Here is a 13,911-nt window from a genome sequence, read left to right as displayed (position 1 = left end):
TACATTTCAGCAGCAAAGTTAAAGCATGATACTCAAAATCCAATGTTCTCATTTATCAATTTTATCTATAGAAAGATTAAGATCCATATGCAAACAATACATCCAAAATTGCCTGAACAGCAGCTGACACAACATAAGAGGGGAAATAACAAATAAGTACTTGGTAAGGATGTTTTTAGATTACAAATAAAATATGACTTATGGAAAAAGAACAAAAAGAGAGATGGAAAGCATAGGTGAGATGGAAAAAGCACCCTTTCTATTATGGTGTATGGCACATATCGAGCTTAAGTGCTAGCTTTGACAAGGGTGTTGTCTGCATACTGACCCATTTTCTCTTGTTTTCTAAATGTTGATGGCAGAGTAGAGATGATACAAAATGAATTCACCAGCTTAACCTAAAACAAACATCTGTAGTCTGTATGCTCAGAAGTTGACAGGAGAATACGAGCTTTGATGACCTTGAGAAGAAGATCCCGTAAATTTGTGCAATAAAGATGCAAACAGACTCTGGAATGAGAAGATATTGTATGTTATTAACAATATATTGAGAGCTTAAGATAAAGTAAAAGGCACTTTAATTGAAAAGTTTCTAAATATCTATGCCACAGCACTAGAAGTGTTGAAGAAAGAGACATATCATTACACCTAAACAGAATACCTGTGTTCTCTGAGGTAAACTGGTCCAAAAGTCCAAGTTTGGAATAACCTGATAAGCGGAGGAGCAAAGCATCAGAGTTTATTTACTAGGACTTAAATACCAAAGGAATAACGATCATCATTATTTTTCCCTATTGCAATGTGATCTAGTTTTGGTATCAGACTGAATAGATGATATGCGACCATGATTTTTTAAATGGCATGCTGCCACAAAAAGTAAGATGAAAGAAACATGAGACTTTATTCCCTATTTCATGACTGCTACAAGTTTGAATTCACTTGCCCTAAGGATCATGTGGTTTGGTTCTCTCTCCCCTTCAATTGCCATGGCCCATCCACTGTTTGATACATCACCATGTTTCCTTTACCTAACTCATGACCACCATTTTACCTGACTCATTGACACATCTTAGCTCTTTCTCCTATGGATAAATTTCTAAGAGAACTTGAATTCCATCTCAAAATAATGCACAGAAAATAAATGCATACAGCAATTTCAGGACATATACATGGACAAAAATAAAGCATAACTAAATAGTTTGCATGCAAGAAGCTGAACAAATTGAGGAACATACGTGTATTCCACGAACTCCAAGACTGAAATATCGATAAACTGCCCCAGCCAGCAGATATGCTCCAAAAAGGCATAAGACTCTGAAAGTCAGATCAATTATCAATCAATTAAGATGACTTGATAAAACTTCAATGGTTAGGCATAGACAATGCTATTTGTAAGGTAACCACTTTCAGGCAAAAAATTGACTCTCACATGGTTCCTAAGGTGCCAAACCAGCCCCACCCGTGTCCATGAACATGTACGACCTTGGCACAACCAGAAGGATGCGTTAGCACTGTAGCCTGTCAGATAGAGAAGATTATGAACATCAAACTTTATGAATCGCGCACATACTCACTATCAACCCCCATTTCCATCTTGCTAAATGAACAGTCAAAAGAGAACCAGTTCTACACATTTCAAAGTCTTTTTGACCACCATATTTTAAAATCTATGATATAAATATTCACAGCATAAAAGACTAGCTAGTTTATCAGTTTTCCTAATACCACCACCCTTTCCTCCACCTTGACCATATACACAAAAAGAAAGCCTACAACATAGAGCGCCACCAGCTGGAAAAAATGGGTTGAGCACATTTTCAGTCAACTGAGAAGCACACAAGTGTTAAGCAGGAAAATGAAACAGGTTTCAGTTCCAACAAAGATTCTACCATTTTAATCAGATTGGTTCAGTTCAATAAATTTGGTTGGCTTGGCAAGAAATGGAGGGAAGCATCCAAGCTAAAGTTACTAATCAAATCAGGTAATAAGCTTAGTGCACAAAAGCTGAAGATGGAGGCTAAAGGTCTGCGATAGAATATCCCAACTCCCATGGAAAACTTTATCAAAGTAAAATACTATCTTATATATCATTAAGAAATAAGCATGGAGGAATAAAAGCTTTTCTGAAACAAAAAGCACTCACGTAGTCACATTTCCCAGTTTTCTCCAGTGAATGTGGCCCCTGTAAAATAGAAAGATGAGAAACTAGGCCATTAACCAGGCATGTCAGAACGCCAGGATCTTTTCAAATTACACAAATTATTCTGTACAAATTCTTGCCTGAACTCTCTTTGGATCACAAATTACAGATACAGAGAGCGAACAGTTGCGCTTTAGGCCACTATTTGACATCTTAACAATGACACCACTGTTAGGATTCTTCTTGTCTGCCATATAACAAGGAAGTCATAAGTCTTCCAAAATTTTATTCCCAAACAGAATCAATCATGAAGGACAGAAAGCAAGCATGTCCAGACATATTTGCGTAATTCCATAATCGCCTAAAGTATTGAATTTTAAAAGTATCATTCAATTTTTAAATCTGGGGGAGACGCCGAGAAAAATAAAACAGAAAACTCACCAATTATGTTAATGTCAATGCTCGAGGCATGCCCAATGGTAGTGCACACATCGTAACCTGTAGTCACCACATGGTTAATTTTAGAAGAATAATTAGTCTTCTAAAACACAACAACTTTTTGTCCAAATTAGACAAGCAAGGCCCATCACGAGGTCCAGCTTTGTTTGAAATTAAAAAAGAGAGCAGCACAGTTAGATAGATAGTAAGGGTATCATTCCTTCATCAACAGGTTCAAAGATGATTGAGTCACTGACTACCACTCTCGTACAAATGCAATCGAAAATGAACTCCTATTTCTGGCTTTATCAACAAGCAACAGATACAGTAAAGTACATGAAGGGATACAACATTAATCATATGAAACAGAAAGCATATGTACCTCCTATATTGTTTGCCACAAGCGCACTACAACCCATGCCACAGCGTGACGGCCCCCCACAATCCTGCAATGCTCAATATGATAATCAAATAAATAAGATATTTCATAGAAACTTGTGTTGGACAGTAAGTTTTACTATATTTTCCTTTCTATATGTGAAAACTGGACAAAAGGCGTCCCAACCTTTGAATGCTGTAAAAATAATCTTTCCAATCCCGTAGTATTTCTATGCTAGTTTTAGATTTTAAATTTTAGAAATAACTCTTCCTCAAGTTGTTTTAGCTGGCAGTATCTAAGTGCAACCTTAAGTTGTCAAATTCCATATTGTCACATCTCTATAATTTTCTCTTTTCTCTTTGAAGGCAGAGAGCGAGAGAGAGCAAACTATCCGGAGGTGCTTCATTACATGTCAAAATACAGGGAGGAACTAAGTACATCAAGTAAATAAGTGCAAGTCATTCAGATTGCAACAATATCATTGCCGTCTCTACCAACATAAACCCAAGAACAGCATGGAAGCCAAGAAATTTACCCAGCAATCGACACATCTAGGTGGGTCGTGATTGAAAATCATTCCATCGCAAAGCTGCTCCAGACAGTCAAAGAAAAGAAACTCAATAATGAATCTAGCTGCAATACAGGCCTAGGCTCAAATAAATATAACATAAATACATAATGGAATCATAAAATATATCTTCAGCTTAAGAACAATGACCTAATCATAGAAGTCAACTTCACAATAAAGAATCTTTCTCATTTTAAATTTGTTATGGAAAAGCAGAATTGTCCATGTGCCAAAAATGGAGAACATACTATCTAATTTACTTCTTGCAATTAAGCAGTAAATGCCCAATACATAAATAACTGCATTGTGGTAACACGATCATAGTCATACAAAAGATCAGTTGAAAAACAAAAGTGTGACCTGATGGAGCCAACCTGAAACCAGAGCACAGTCTCATTTGCTGCCACCTTGTAGAATCTGTAGTAGTGAAATTCAAGAGCAAGGAACAACGATTTTTACTTTGATTAGAAGCTGGCCACGTCAATAATTAACAAACATACATCACAAATGTCACCATAAAGCAGAGTGCTTTCAATGTGTATCGAGTCTGACAAATCTTTGCCACCCATTAAAGCATAATGTTCCGTACGACTATTGCTCTTTTGAAGATGCTTCCCAATAGTAAACTAGAGAAATCAAAATGGCTCAACCGAATTTCTTAAAAAGACATGCGCATTAAGCTGCCTAAATAAAACACTAATCAACTAAATTTTTTGATAAATGCTTAATAGGATAAAAGCACACTACTATGAAAAATTTGATGGAAGCCCGTCTCCAACATGGAAACAGCACAGAGAAATCAAACGAATCAAACAGTTGCAGGACATGCAGATGAGGTACATGTTCCACCCATTGCAGCAAAGCTTGTTAAACTCAATGGGCACAGATTACAAGCATGGGGCAAATTTATTGAAGGTGAGAAATAACCCATGTTTAAGTAAGACTGTTGAAATTACAAGGTAACATTCATCATTCATGTAAAATAAGAAATACTCAAATCAAGCAGCAGAGAGATGAAGGCTCAGAGAGAGAGAGAGAGTACCCATCTTCGCTTTGGACGCCATGAGGGAATAAGGGGATGGGAGAGCCCAAGCTGTAGTCGTAGAGCTTGTTATCATCAATGACACTGAAATGGCAGTTAGCAGAGACCGAGTTAACTCGGTCTAGAATCGCTACAATAACTAAAACCCATTTCATAAAACCGCCTCCGATCACCATATTCACCACCAAGCTCACACCAATTCTCTTAAAATCTCATACTTGGTGAAGGAGAAGAACCAAAGCATGACACTTAATGGTCCATCACTGTACTCACTTATGCCAACAACCAACATTCGACGACATGGCGTTTTCTTTTTCTAAAACAAACGGCATGTGTCTAATGAACGACAGGCCGTTTAAAAAGGAGAAACCTTTAAGCTGCGAAAGCAGAAAGCCTAACGGTGCGAACCGCGAAGAAAACAGAGAAGCCATGGACGCCGACTCGTTCAACCCCAACAGCGCTCTAAGCGACACGCGCTTCTCCGACCTGAAGCCGCCACTCTCTGAGCCGGTCCTCGAAGCCTTAGCCCAAGGCGGGTTCGAGTTCTGCACGCCGGTTCAAGCCGCTACAATCCCCTTACTATGCAGCTTCAAGGACGTGGCGGTGGACGCCGCTACCGGCTCGGGCAAAACCCTAGCCTTCGTGGTTCCACTGGTGGAGATACTCCGACGAGCTTCAACAGTTCCAAAACCTCAGCAGGTCTGCTCCACACCATTACTTCTTCTTTTGTATTTTGGTGAGTAGAAGGAAAAATCGAATTTTGTTTTTGTGCAGGTGATGGGAATGATTATATCTCCGACTAGGGAGCTGTCTTCGCAAATATACAACGTGGCAAAACCCTTCATTTCGACGCTGCCGAATTTCAAGTGTGTGCTTTTGGTTGGTGGAGGGCAAGTGAAAGCAGACACGAAGCAAATAGAGGAGGAAGGAGCCAATTTGTTGATTGGCACTCCAGGGAGACTATACGACATTATGGAACGCATGGATGGCTTGGATTTGCGAGACCTTGAGGTATGTATTTGTAAATGGAATTATGTTTCATGGGATTTGATTGAAATTAGATGAGGCTGGGAAGCTGATATAGGCTCATGTCATCTATAATTTGTTGCAGATTTTGATTTTAGATGAGGCTGATAGGCTCTTGGATATGGGTTTCCAGAAGCAGATAAATGATATTATGTCCCGCTTGCCAAAGCTTCGTAGAACTGGTCTCTTTTCAGCTACCCAAACTGAGGCAGTTGAAGAGCTGGCCAGAGCAGGACTAAGGAATCCTGTGAGAGTCGAAGTACGAGCAGAAACAAAATCGAATAATTCGGCATTGTCGCAACAGTTAGCCTCTTCAAAAACACCTTCTGGCCTTGCCATTGAGGCATGCTCTATAACATAGCATTAACTATACAAATGTGTTGCTAATGTCTCTTATTATTTCATTATTTCCTACTCTGATGGTGCACTCTACATACAGTATCTGGAGTGCGAGGCAGACAAGAAACCGTCACAACTTGTGGATCTCCTTGTTAAGAATAAGTCTAACAAGACCATAGTGTAAGTAACATGACATTAGTATGTTGTAGCAAATGTGATCAAATCAGATTTCCTGATTAAATGTTGTTGCTTTGTAAAGTGATTTTCTTTATTCTTTTTTAGATACTTCATGACTTGTGCTTGTGTTGACTACTGGGGACTTGTTCTTCCATTGATTGGTCCTTTAAAGGGTTTCCCTTTGATTGCTCTACATGGGAAGATGAAGCAGGTAAAACATTACGGACCAGCTTCCTTGGTCAATCTCTGGATTAGTATTTATTAAACTCATCAGTCTTTGTGCTTTCAAATTTTTATGTTTTCTAGGCTGCAAGGGACAAAGCTTTAGCCTCATTTACATCTCTCTCAAGTGGCATCCTTCTATGTACTGATGTTGCAGCTCGTGGACTCGATATTCCAGGTGTTGACTGTATAGTGCAGGTAGCTTATTACAGTAGCACCTAGCTGGTCATTTCTGGTTATGAGAGCTAGAAAGTATAATTTACCTTTTTTTTTTTTTTGGCAGTATGATACCCCTCAAGATCCAAATGTTTTCATACATAGAGTTGGCCGAACAGCTCGTATGGGTAGACAAGGAAGTGCAATCGTTTTTCTATTGCCAAAGGTTTAGTTATAGCACTCATAACTATGTGATAATTGATTCCTTGTTAACAAAACTATTTTACAGCTCTGTTATGACTTTTTTTCTATGTTGATTTTCATTTATGATGTTGAAGGTTCTGATTGTAGTCACACTATTGTAGGAGGAAGCTTATGTAGAATTCCTGCGGATAAGAAGAGTGCCTCTTCAAGAAAGGAAATGTTCTGATGATGTTTCTGATGTTATTCCTCAGGTAAGCATCATTTTATTGTATCCTTTATCTAATTTTACATTGAAAAAACGAATGTGCTCAACTCATTCCTCGTTAGACCTGTTATAATAATGTGACTGGGCTTCTTTTTACTGAGTGAATATCTGATCGATTACTTGTGCCAAAGATGCCAGCATTAATATATAAGATCTTATAACACAGATTGACAACACTCAAGTTTTGATGCTGTTCATTAAATCAGTTTATTCTATCATATATTATCTATCATGTTGTCTTGCAAATAATGCTTAATTTTATGGTGGTCTCTTCTGTTTTCGAAGTATGTGGTCAAATATAATGTAGTGATATTTTACTTTCTAAACATTTTGATAAAAGTTTTTAGTAATTGAATTGACGTCGTGTTGAAACCTTGTTTCAGATACGATCTGCCGCAAAAAAGGACCGTGATGTCATGGAAAAGGGACTCAGGGCATTTGTTTCTTACATCCGTGCATATAAAGAACATCACTGCTCTTACATTTTCAGGTGTCTAACAGTGCCTTGTGTTCAACTTAGCCCGGGAAAAAAATAAAAAGAAGAAAAGAAGGCCCTTTCTTTCTCTAATTTAAGTTTTTAATTAATGCAGGTGGAAAGAACTTGAAGTTGGGAAACTGGGCATGGGATTCGGACTACTGCAGCTCCCTGCAATGCCTGAGGTAAAGCACCACTCGCTTTCCACAGAGGGTTTCATCCCTGTTAAAGACATCAACTTGGAGGAGATCAAGTTTAAGTAAGAACTCTATCAATCTTTTCTGTCACAATCTGAATAGAATTTTCGCTCTCACTAACTTTGAGATATTGAAAAGCACAATACTTTGTTCATCTTAGAATCATGATTGTTAATTTTGGCATGCAGCAGTATAGGCTTAACCTTCATGCTTGCTTTCTTCAAGCTGTGATATTGTTTAGGTTTTCTCAGCTCTCATGATAAGCCATTGCTAAAGGAAAGAATTTATATGTAGGGATAAATCTCGTGAGAAGCAAAGAAAGAAGAATCTGCAAGCAAAGAAAGAAGCAAAAAAGCAAGAAGTTAAACCTCAAAAACCCAACAAAAGCTCAAATGATACAGCTACTCAGATGAGGAAGAAAACAGCTAAGCAAAGACGTGCTGCCCAGACAGTTGAAGATGAAGATGAGTTGGCAAGAGAATACCGCTTGCTAAAGAAACTCAAAAGGGGGGATATTGACGAAAGTCAATTTGCAAAGTTAACAGGAACGGAAGACTTACTTTGAAGGAATAAATAGACAGAATGTGATTCTGGAATCCAGACATTTCAGCTATGGATTGGGACGCCCATATTTGGATGAAAACAAACTGACAAAGGCATCTTAAAGTTTGCTGAAAGATAAAACCTACAGATGCAACACAAATTGTTGGAGACAACTTTGCCAGGTGAGGGGCAGAAAGAGCTTTTGCTCCTGCTAGTTTTGAATACGGGATTTGCTGATTAGTCGAAATTTTTATCACCGGTTTGTGTTTGTTCGCTTTCTTATTTGTTAGTTTAACTTGCTCTTCTTGTGAAATCTTCAGTCTTGTTAAGTTGATATTGCGGAGACTGCAGAAACAGAGAATTGTACCAGAACAGTTCATAGTTTTCCATGAATGAAAACAGTAGCATACATTCTTGTGTTGCCTTCAATGTCGAACAAAAAATTACATTGTATGAAAAGAACGTACATATTGGTATCGTGTTGCGGTTTGGATGCTGCCAAACCTTCAGCCGCAAGGAAATTACATCCCAAATTGAGCAACAGTTATGATCCACTCAGTCGCAGAACAAGCTTAACATTTGTCGTCAATTTCCTCGAGGGGAAAAAGTGTGGAAATTCTTGTTCTTTTGGCCTATTGTGGAGTGTGCATGTGCGAACTATCAAATCTTGCACAAACAAATTGTATGATAAGCTTCCAAAATACCCAAATAAAGCACCCATAAAATTCGAAGCACATCATCTTCGTGCTATGTTCCAAAGTCACTGACTTTTCTGGCCTGAAACTTATGAATCCGATTCCTATCCAAAAAGAAAAAGAAACACGAATCTTGAACATCAAACAAGGTTAGTTATTGTTGAATGAGTGTAATTTAATCCATATGTTAACACGAATCTAACGAACTATTAATATGGTAGTAATGTCAATTAAGCGTGACGAGGGAAAAAGAAAGCTCTCTAATTCCTGACCATATATACACAAGTCTCGTCTCCTCCCGTTAAAGTCTTTCGTTGTTTTTGAATATTCCCACCAATAATACACAACCAGCTCCAGCATCTGAAACTGAAAGTCTCTGTCTTTGGCAATGGTTCTTCCTCGTCTTCGCGCCTATATCATCCGTAAAACCCTCGTCTCTCTCCTTAAACTCCTCAGACTAATTCACCGAAAAGCCCAGACTTTCGTCCTCTTCTTCAGAATGTCCAAACCAACCTCCGATCTAGAGAACCAATTCTCTGCTCCGAGCCCTCCACCGTTCGACCCGACCCAGCCCGCCGTGCCAATTTCGTACCCAATCAAGACGCTCGAAGAGCTTGACTCCAGGTCCTACTTCGAGTCCTTTCACTACCCTTTCAACAAAGCCTCGGTTGCTCTCCAATCTGCGCCGTCTTCTTTGCCGCTGCCCAATAGGCCGAGAGTGATTGTGTGCCATGACATGGCTGGTGGCTATGGAGATGACAGGTGGGTCCAAGGAGGGACTAACTCGAATGCGTATGCGATATGGCATTGGTATTTGATGGATGTTTTCATCTACTTTTCGCATAGTCTTGTTACTCTTCCACCTCCATGTTGGACCAATACGGCTCACAGGCACGGTGTTAAGGTACATGAAGTTTTGGGCTATTGGGATTTTCAGTAAATATGTTTTGGCTTTTGGGTTTTCAGTGATGGAGTGAATAATTGTTTGTGCTTGGAATTCTGAAGAGCCTGGTACAAATGGCATGACTTTTTGTTAGTTTAAGACATAGGGGTGAGGCTTTGAGTTGGGAAGTACATAAAATGTTGTCCTTTCTTGTTTCCTGGGAACTCAGAAATGTTGATTACAAGTCATTTTGATTTGTTTATGTTTTTGCTCGTGGGTTATGACATGTTTTGCTTTTGAGCCGTGTATAATCCCAAATGGATGGGTTGAAAGGAATTGCTATTTGTAACTTTCTTCATTATGGAATCTAAGGTATTGGGAACTTTCATCACGGAATGGGATGAAGGCAAGCTTATTTGCAATAAATTGCTTTCTACAAAAGAGTCTGCTCAAAAGTATGCTGAGTGCTTGACGGAGCTTGCTGTTGCTTTGGGCTTCGATGGATGGCTGGTATGTAGTTCACCATAACTGCATTAGGGCTTGTTATTTAGTTGTCACAATAACTGCTACTTGCAGATCAATATGGAGATTGAGTTGAAGTCGAGCCAAATCCCTAATTTGAAAGAATTTGTCAGCCATTTGACCCAGACAATGCATTCCTCGGTCCCTGGCTCTTTAGTGATATGGCAAGTTTTTGGAGATACTATATTTCCAGTCACTTCTTATTTGCCCCCTTTTGTTATAGTGTGCCATTTTAAGTTTATGTTTGACTGGTTATTGTTAATTGTGCAGGTATGATAGTGTTACTACTGATGGTAAACTTAACTGGCAAAATCAACTAAATGAAAAGAATAAACCTTTCTTTGATATATGTGATGGAATCTTTGTGAACTATACATGGAAGGTATGGTTTTCACTTCTCCTTATGGAAGTTGTTTTTTGCTTTTTCATTATTATTTCACATAGTTAAAACCTATTCTCTGCAGAAAAACTACCCTATGCTTTCAGCCGATGTTGCTGGAGACAGAAAGTATGATGTCTACATGGGAATAGATGTATTTGGAAGGGGCAGTTTCGGTGGTGGACAATGGAATGTATGTGACTTCGTATAACTCTGCATTTCAGAGAAGTGTTTTTGTCTTCATGTTATCTGGTAGTCATGTTTTTGTCTTTCACTTATTTTATACTAAATAAGTTGAATGGAGGATTATTATATTTTGACTGCATATCAGACAAGTGTTGCACTTGATGTGCTGAAAAAGGATGGTGTTTCAACTGCCATATTTGCTCCTGGATGGATCTATGAGACTAATCAACCACCAAATTTTCAGATTGCTCAGAATCAGTAATTGACTTGCCCCTTGTTGCAAAGTTTCACAAACTTGTAGTTCCATTGATTCATATACAAACTATTCCTTAAAAGTTTCTTTAATTATTATTTTTGGATCCATTTCTCGTGGCATCATTAAGCTTCGGAATTTCCAGTACCAGTGAATAGTTTATAGGCATTATTTATGGACAAAAGCTCACATGTTATTTCCACATCTTTTGACAAAAAGCTGGTATAGTGATGCATTATTTCCTGACAGAGGCGGGCATAATGATGCACTAATATTCCTAACTTATTCAAGTGTCCTTGAAATAATGATTATAGTTTTTTGTATGTGTACTACTAAAGCTATTTGATCTTCTTGAATGCCAACATTTAGTAATTGCCAACCCTGGTTAGTTGGAAAAGAATTTTATATAATCAGCCCCAGTTAGTTCCCATTAGGACTTGGTTGAACTCTTAACAGTATGAATTTTACATTTACCATAGCTTCTTTACAATAATTTAAATTGTTTTATGACATATTGTCATATATTTTTGCAGTTGGTGGGCCCTTGTGGAAAAATCATGGGGAATAGCACAAAATTATCCTAAAGTTCTACCATTCTATTCAAATTTTGATCAGGTTGTGACTATGTTGACAACTTGACAATGTAGTGGGTCATTGGTGGATATAAGAAGCATGACCCTGGTTCATAAACTTCATATATCCTGTATGTGCCTGTTATCTGAACGCCATTTTTCTGTATTATTGTTCAGGGCCATGGATATCATTTTTCTGTTGATGGAGAGCAAGTATCAGATGCTCCTTGGTGCAACATTTCTTCCCAAGGTTTTCAGGTATGTACCAAATAGTCTTGTGATTCTTTATTTTGCCATGGTACATATCAGTATAATCATGTATCATTAGGTTTCTGTTAGATTCCTTTCACTTTCTTCTATTCTTTTCATTAAAATATTATCGAGTATGCTGATTATTGCAATTGATATTGGGTTTTGAATCTTGCAGCCTTTCCTTGAGTATACTGACAATTCAACTCCAGATGGCATTCAGGTCCATATTGAGTAAGTTTTAGTTCTTCTTCTTCCTATCAAAACTGATAATTTAACACCTGCTGCATGAGCACTTCTCATTTTTATATCGGCTCTCAAAGTTTTGGTGCCTAAGCATTTCAAAAACTTGAGAACATTTTTGGATAGATTTGATGGACTAGCCACTGTTACTCTCTGACCCAAAAAAAAAAACCACTGTTACTCCTAATTCAGAGTCATCAAACTTCTGTCATGAGTAAATTGTATGTGTGTGTATATATGTGTATGTTAATATAAGATCTGAGTATTCTTCCTCATTCAAGCATATGCTGGCGAAGTATAGTTTCAGGGAAGCATCTTATAGTGGAGGAGGAAACATCACATTTAAAGGAAAACTTGAAGACAATGCTATTTTCACCGCAAGGCTCTTTCAAGGAGATCTTCTTTTGGGGGATTTACCTCTCCACTTTACATATTCTGTAAGTTATCCCTTCTGTGCATTAGAGTTACTAAAGATGTTCAAATCTTAGTAAGACTCAACTTTTGTATGCTGCCTAGAATCTGATTGTTTTGACATTTAGTGCACAAGCAGACAAGTGTATCCAATCTGATAGAAATTCCAGTTTGCAGTTTTTCACTTTCATCTAGTTAAGCTGTGAATATTCCAATTTATGCAGGTGAAATCAGAGAATAATTCTCAACTAGGCCTGTGTCTTAATTTCTCTTCTGCTCTGAAGGAAATAAAGTCAGTACTTATTGTTTCCCAGAACCTGAACCAATTCTCAAGCAAATTTAATAAAGTGATTATGACACGTCAACTTGAAAAGCCAGGAACTTCCCCTGGATGGGTCATACAGGAGAGTAACATCAGCATGAGTGGATACAGACTAACAGAAATACATGCTCTGTGCTATCAGTCAGAGCCTGAATTTGATGAAAGGAGACAAAATTCCTTTTCAGAAGGCCAAGATAATTCTTGTACTCAGAATCCAACAGACTACTATGCAGTGCTTGGGCATATTTCAATTGAAACTTTTGGACACAATTCTGGTTTTCCACCTTCTGACTTGTGGCTTGTTGAAGGTCAATATATCAAATGGACTACAGGATCTAAGGGTTCCAAGAACCTTAGTCTTAAGATCACGTGGAAATTGAAAGATGGGAATGATTATGCATTCCGAAATTATAATATTTATGTCGAAAAACTAGCAGAAGATGCCCTTGGCCATCCAGGAGCAACACTAGGGGTGCACGAGTATCTTGGAGTGGCTCAAGTGGAAGCTTTTTATGTTTCTGACCTTGAAGTCCCTTCTGGTACTTCTAACATCAAGTTTATTATTCAAGTGAGTGGTGTCGGTGGGAGTAGCCAGAAGCTAACTGAATCGCCGGTTTTTCTATTGGATACTGAAGCTTGGTAAACAAGTTGCAAGTGTGAGTGACTGTGAGGGTGAATAATGTTGTACTTTGATAATAAGATGATGATGAAAATGTAAGAATTATTTATTTTCACATAAATAAAAGTGGTGTTCCTCAACATTTGATCACCACTGCTGATTTGCTTAAATCAAATATGGTAGTTAATAAAGTGCTTCTGTGTTGCATGATTGCATCTAGCAAACAGTTTCCATACTGATACGATATGCTTTACTTTTACCCTAACATCAGTTGATGGACCATAATTAGGTTTGCACTGATACTCAATCATTAGATCATTCTGCAAACACAAGTAAACTCATTTTCACATGGACACAGAGGAATTGGCAGGTCAGTTCTGTTGCTGACACGTGAGCCCTAATCACA

At 38.1% G+C, this 13,911-nt stretch overlaps 3 protein-coding genes across 3 annotated transcripts; 2 read left to right on the top strand and 1 right to left on the bottom strand.

The window, feature by feature from the left end:
- Window positions 1-26: 26 nt before the first annotated feature.
- Window positions 27-4,823, bottom strand: LOC110761854 (autophagy-like protein). Its single transcript, XM_021964441.2, has 11 exons — window positions 4,568-4,823; window positions 3,900-3,942; window positions 3,493-3,546; window positions 2,961-3,024; window positions 2,582-2,638; window positions 2,281-2,387; window positions 2,144-2,182; window positions 1,430-1,518; window positions 1,236-1,314; window positions 662-709; window positions 27-510 (listed from the first exon to the last, which is right to left on the bottom strand). Exons 1-11 carry the CDS (start codon window positions 4,741-4,743, stop codon window positions 427-429), a joined length of 840 nt encoding a protein of 279 aa, XP_021820133.1. The 5' UTR covers window positions 4,744-4,823; the 3' UTR covers window positions 27-426.
- Window positions 4,824-4,944: 121 nt separating this feature from the next.
- Window positions 4,945-8,592, top strand: LOC110761815 (P-loop containing nucleoside triphosphate hydrolases superfamily protein). Its single transcript, XM_021964393.2, has 11 exons — window positions 4,945-5,266; window positions 5,342-5,578; window positions 5,679-5,936; window positions 6,033-6,112; window positions 6,215-6,320; window positions 6,416-6,529; window positions 6,615-6,713; window positions 6,853-6,942; window positions 7,340-7,446; window positions 7,547-7,690; window positions 7,923-8,592. Exons 1-11 carry the CDS (start codon window positions 4,997-4,999, stop codon window positions 8,191-8,193), a joined length of 1,776 nt encoding a protein of 591 aa, XP_021820085.1. The 5' UTR covers window positions 4,945-4,996; the 3' UTR covers window positions 8,194-8,592.
- Window positions 8,593-8,933: 341 nt separating this feature from the next.
- Window positions 8,934-13,655, top strand: ENGASE85A (Glycosyl hydrolase family 85). Its single transcript, XM_021964380.2, has 11 exons — window positions 8,934-9,770; window positions 10,122-10,259; window positions 10,326-10,435; window positions 10,542-10,653; window positions 10,736-10,843; window positions 10,982-11,094; window positions 11,623-11,704; window positions 11,839-11,919; window positions 12,089-12,144; window positions 12,455-12,590; window positions 12,789-13,655. Exons 1-11 carry the CDS (start codon window positions 9,255-9,257, stop codon window positions 13,527-13,529), a joined length of 2,193 nt encoding a protein of 730 aa, XP_021820072.1. The 5' UTR covers window positions 8,934-9,254; the 3' UTR covers window positions 13,530-13,655.
- The last annotated feature ends 256 nt before the right edge of the window (window positions 13,656-13,911 follow it).

Source organism: Prunus avium, chromosome 2 (assembly GCF_965620075.1).
Source record: "Prunus avium chromosome 2, drPruAviu1.hap1.1, whole genome shotgun sequence".
Classification (NCBI taxonomy): domain Eukaryota; kingdom Viridiplantae; phylum Streptophyta; class Magnoliopsida; order Rosales; family Rosaceae; genus Prunus; species Prunus avium.
The sequence above is the reverse complement of the archived record's forward strand: the minus strand, read 5'-3'. Positions and strand labels throughout refer to the sequence as shown.